We start from the raw sequence: 5,000 nt of genomic DNA, 5'->3' as shown, positions 1-5,000 counted from the left end.
ATTAATCAAACATGTAAGCTTAAGAGCAACCATTATACCATATTAATACATTAATTATATTCAATTTCAGGGTGTCATGAGATGCAGAAACTAGTAAATGAACAAATACTTTTACTCTTAGCAGTTTCTTTAATCAGAGAGTGCTGGCTCATAGAATGGTGCGGTCTCACCAGGGGGTGCTAACCTTGATGTAGAGTGGTGTGGTCTCTCCATGGGGCGGCAAGCTTGATGTAGAGATCATGGTCTCACCAGGGGGCGCTAAGCTTGATGTAGAGTGGTGCGGTTTTACCAGGGGGCGCCAAGTGATAGACGTATTTGATTGAAGGTCTACAAGAGATTTTACACTTCAGATTTAAGCATTCTCATCATGGCTATGTACGTTGCTTGCATCTATAGCCCCTGATAGTAAAAGCCACGTCATGTTGGAAGATGGACTGGGATGACCTGGAGGACAACCAGCAGACCTTCAATGCTTTCTGCTGCTTATTGAAGGAAAAGGTATCCGCTTTGGAAAATACTCAAGTTGACTATAGTAGAGAAACATGCACTCGTGCAAAACTAAAATCCTAAAAGCTTCCCTATTTCACATGCAAGCAATGCAGCGTTCTGTCTGTCAGGTTTTAAAATGGGGACGTTTTCTGTTACAGAAGCTTGCACTGCTGGCGTGCTTAACGCCGGAAACAGAAGCTACGTCCAATATCGTGGCACCTAGTGGTCATTTTGTGCTGCTACCATCGCCAGGACCAACACTGCTGCTGAAGTCGGTAGCTGTTAGAGAGCTGCTGCTGCCCACTGAGGTGTGTGCAGGCCAAGTGGAGCCACCAACCGATGTCCAGCAAACGGTTGCAGAGAGCATTGACAAGGTGATCAGATTGTGTAGTCCTAGTAAAGCTAAGTTTACACTACTGACTTTGTGTTGGCGAATTGGCGAGTTGGACCAATTTTGCAATTTGGCAACTCCGAGTTGGCGAAAATAGAACATGTTCTAATCTCCCAATTAGTTGCTATCGGTCGCTGTCCGTTCGGACCGAACTTTTGCGTTTACACTGCCGATTGTCGATTGTATAGTTGGGAAGTTGGTCCAATTCGCCAATTCGGCAACACAAAGTCGGTAGTGTAAACCCAGATTAAGTAGTTAGTGCTATATAGGTAGATAGAATGTATTTCCTTCGCGCGATCTTCACTTTCATTGGTAAACTAAGTTCCTACACTTTGTAGGTGGAAACAATTAACAATTACTGATTAAATAATGACGTTCCTTTCTATGAATACTAATCCCCTCTATCGTTGAATGCTTACGCGTTTGCGAAGGTTCCAATCTTAAACGCATTCGATTAAAACCTTTTCTCGTACTCTTATCATACTTTTCTACAAACACTGATTCTATAGATATGCTAAGTATTTAACCAGCTAGAAAAGTTTTGTTCCTGACAGAAATAAAAAGTACCTACCTCACGACAACGTCTGTCCCGTGGTAAAACGCCACTACTTCGTGACAAAATACCTATCCGCGTCACAGGCACTTGGAGCGTTTCAATAAAAAAGGTAAATAAACACGAAATATATTTACTACCAAAGTCTTAATGTTTCTCTACTCTCCTTCGCCTATTGTTGTCAATAACTTGCTGCAAATGTCGTTCAATAATAGAGTTATTCTTGTTGTTTAGAGTAATAGAGTATAGAGTTACTCTATTATTCATGTTGTTTGTGCACAGGGTGTGCGTGCGGTGTACTTGTGTGTTGTAGAGGAGCATTTGAACGGCATTTACAGGAAGTTATCGGCAATAATAGGCGAAGGAGAGTAGAGAAACATTAAGACTTTGGTAGTAAATACATTTCGTGTTTATTTACCATTATTCTTGTTAGTGAGACGTTCCAAGTGCCTGTGATCCGCGTGGCGATGTCTCTGCCCCATAATAACATCTACAACGTGATAAAACCTGCAAGCAGACCATGCACGTACTTGGCCACGTAGCAGCATCAGCGATTCAACCATGTGCGGTGAAACTACGACTAAATTCTATAGGTTTAAAATGGAGTGAAAAAAAAAGAGAAAAATATTTTATTTAAAAAAGCAATAAAATTATACGAGTTATCTTTGCAGCTTCATCAGTTCGATATCTACAACCCGTTGCTGGTGCAATCACGTCTGTATGGCAGTCTCTCAGCGAGCCTTGTGAAGTCAAACCTACCCTCCACCGCCGCGCAATCTCCTTTTCCCGTCAGCAAAGAGGTACGTACGCGTTTCTATACACTCAGCTATGCTAACATATTCACTGTCAACATGGATACAAAAACTAAGGATTTACTGGACTACTTTAGGGTAGGGTTTGGTTTGAGGATACTATTATATTAGATGTAGTGCTAGAGTTAAATTAAGCTTAGTGGTATTCTCTGACAGTATAGCGGGGGTGACATACATACCTTTTAGCTCCAGTGAGACTATAGTTGGTTATGCCTATCCAGTACGCCCCACGTTCTCATGAACGTGCTATGATTAGTAAGCGTAATACGCAGTGTATAACGTCACACGTCCGTCCGTCGTATGTGCATCCGTGTGTGTGTGCACTCAACCTCTACTTGGATATACTATCAGTGGCGGATCCAGGATTTGAAGAGGGGGGGGGGTGAAAAACAGGCGGGGTATGGGGGGTCCTCCCCCCAGAAATTTTGAAAATGTATAACGTCACACGTCCCACGTCCGTCCGTCGATTATTATATCTCCTTATCCATAAGTTTGTTCAGTAGCGTTAGCATATGAGATGAGAAGATTTATCAAGGTTATATTAAATATTAAGCTATGTCAAATAAGAAATTTTATTTCAAAATACTGAAATAATTTACGATCATGCAACTGAAATCTGTTGGACAGCGTGACATAAACTTTTTATCTACGGTAGGAGAGTGAAGAAGGGGAGAGGTGAAAGGAGGATAAGACTGATGAAGAGCGAAGTAAGTGTTATTCGCGGTAGATAATGACGGATTTGAAGGGGCTGAGAAAGTGGAAGAGGAGAAGCAGAAAAAGTGTGAGAGAATAATGTGCTCTCTCTCTATATATATATATATATGGTGTAAACGATTTGGCTTCTTAGTTTGGCTTCTTGCTGTGTGCGCGTGCTCGCGCAGCTTCAGCTTCATTGAATCCTCCGTGGTGTAACGATTTTGGCTTCTTAGTTTGGCTTCTCGTCGTGATCACGTGCACGTTTTACGTGTGCCCTCTATACCACGTGACATATCACGGCTAGCGAGTATATAAGGTGCCATATGACCGTTGTTAAGTACTCGACTCGACTCGCACGACCGAGTCACCGTCACCGTCAGAGTCCCTGCCGTTGCACTCACGCAGAGTCAGCACCAGCCAACCAGGGAGGAAAGAAGAGGCACGACGCTCAAGAGGCGCGGCACGGCCACGAGCTTCGGATAACGTAAGAGCACTGAAGTCTCACGTATGTCGACTGTATATTGTGATTACTAGCACAATTAAAGCGGCTACAGTACGTAGCCGAGTACCTTTAATACCGTGTTGCTGCTCTATTTTATCGTTGGTTGATCATAACGGAACGCGCCTGGCGGTCGAGGTGCACGACCCGACGTGTCGCCCCTGTGGAACGATCACGGCTTGATCAACCACCACGCCACAGGGGAAAGCGTTACAATATATATATATATATATATATATATATATATTATAATACATGTTTATTTATACATTAGATTTGATTTTGACATTTCTATGAAGAATCACTGACGGGCTGTAGAAGTGCTAGGAGGAAATTAAGGTATTTGTTCATATACTGTCACATAACACCCTAAAATTGGAAAACAATTCTAAACAAATTTGTAATATAACTACGTTTCATAAATGTGCTCTTAAGCTCTTAATAAGTTAAAAATTATATTATATCAAGTACTAAATTAATTGCCTGTCATGTGTTTCCTCATTGTTATTGATATGAAAAATCTTTGCAGTAGAAATTTTTGTCTAGGAGCAACCTGTCCGAGCATAGTGCCGCCTATCGTCACAGCACTCGACTCCCCCTGGTGAAACCATGACTCTCTACAACAAGCTTAGCGCCCCTGGTCAGAGACCATGACTCTCTACATCAAGCTCGTCTCCCTCTGGGTGAGACCGCACCACTCTACATCAAGCGCTAGTCACCCCAGGTGGACCATGATTCTCTACAACAAGCTTAGCGTCCCTAGTGAGACCATGCACTCTCTACATTAAGCTAGCGCCCCAAGTGAAACACATAACTCTCTACATCAAGCTTAGCGCCCCCTGGTGAGACCATGACTCTCTACATCAAGCTTAGGCGGCCGCCCTGGTGAGATCATGACTTCTCTACATCAAGCTTAGCGCCCCCTAGTGAGATCATGACTCTCTACATCAAGCTTAGCGCCCCTGTTGAGACCAATGACTGCTCTACAACAAGCTTAGGCCGCCCCTAGTGAGACCAATGATCTCTACATAAGCTTAGCGCCCCCTAGTGAAACCATAACTCTGCACATGCAAGTTTAGTACGCCCCGCTGGTGAGACCATGACGCTCTACATTCAAGCTTAGCGCCTCCTAGTGAGACATGACTCTCTACATCAAGCTCGCCGCCCCTTGGTGAGACGCACACACTCTACATCAAGCTTAACGCCCCTAGTGAGCCGCGATGACTCTCTACATCAAGCTCGTCGCCCCCTTGTGAGACTGCACCACTACATCAAGCTCGCCGCCCCTTGGTGAGACTGCACCACTCTACATCAAGCTTAGCGCCCCCTAGTGAGACCATGACTCTCTACATCAAGGCTCGTCACCCCCTGGTGAGACCACACCATGCTACATCAAGCTTGGCGCCCCCTGGTAAAACCGCACCACTCTACATCAAGCTTGGCGCCCCCTGGTAAAACCGCACCACTCTACATCAAGCTTGGCGCCCCCTGGTAAAACCGCACACTCTACATCAGGCTTAGCGCCCCCTGATGAGACCAATGATCTCTAGCATGGCAGAG

At 44.3% G+C, this 5,000-nt stretch overlaps 1 protein-coding gene across 1 annotated transcript in view; it reads left to right on the top strand.

Annotated features, from left to right (window-relative positions):
- LOC106811099 (meiosis 1 arrest protein-like) overlaps positions 1 to 3,424 on the top strand; it is a 21,080-nt gene extending 17,656 nt beyond the window's left edge. Inside the window, exons 9-12 of the mRNA XM_014814632.1 lie at positions 397 to 498; positions 648 to 863; positions 2,105 to 2,233; positions 3,347 to 3,424. Of these exons, the coding sequence (XP_014670118.1) occupies positions 397 to 498; positions 648 to 863; positions 2,105 to 2,233; positions 3,347 to 3,424 (525 nt within the window). The remainder of the gene's footprint in view (positions 1 to 396; positions 499 to 647; positions 864 to 2,104; positions 2,234 to 3,346) is intronic.
- The last annotated feature ends 1,576 nt before the right edge of the window (positions 3,425 to 5,000 follow it).

Source organism: Priapulus caudatus, unplaced genomic scaffold (assembly GCF_000485595.1).
Source record: "Priapulus caudatus unplaced genomic scaffold, Priapulus_caudatus-5.0.1 Scaffold504, whole genome shotgun sequence".
NCBI classification, from domain to species: Eukaryota; Metazoa; Priapulida; class Priapulimorpha; order Priapulimorphida; family Priapulidae; genus Priapulus; species Priapulus caudatus.
Note: the sequence above shows the minus strand (reverse complement) of the source record. Positions and strands in the feature narration are given on the sequence as shown.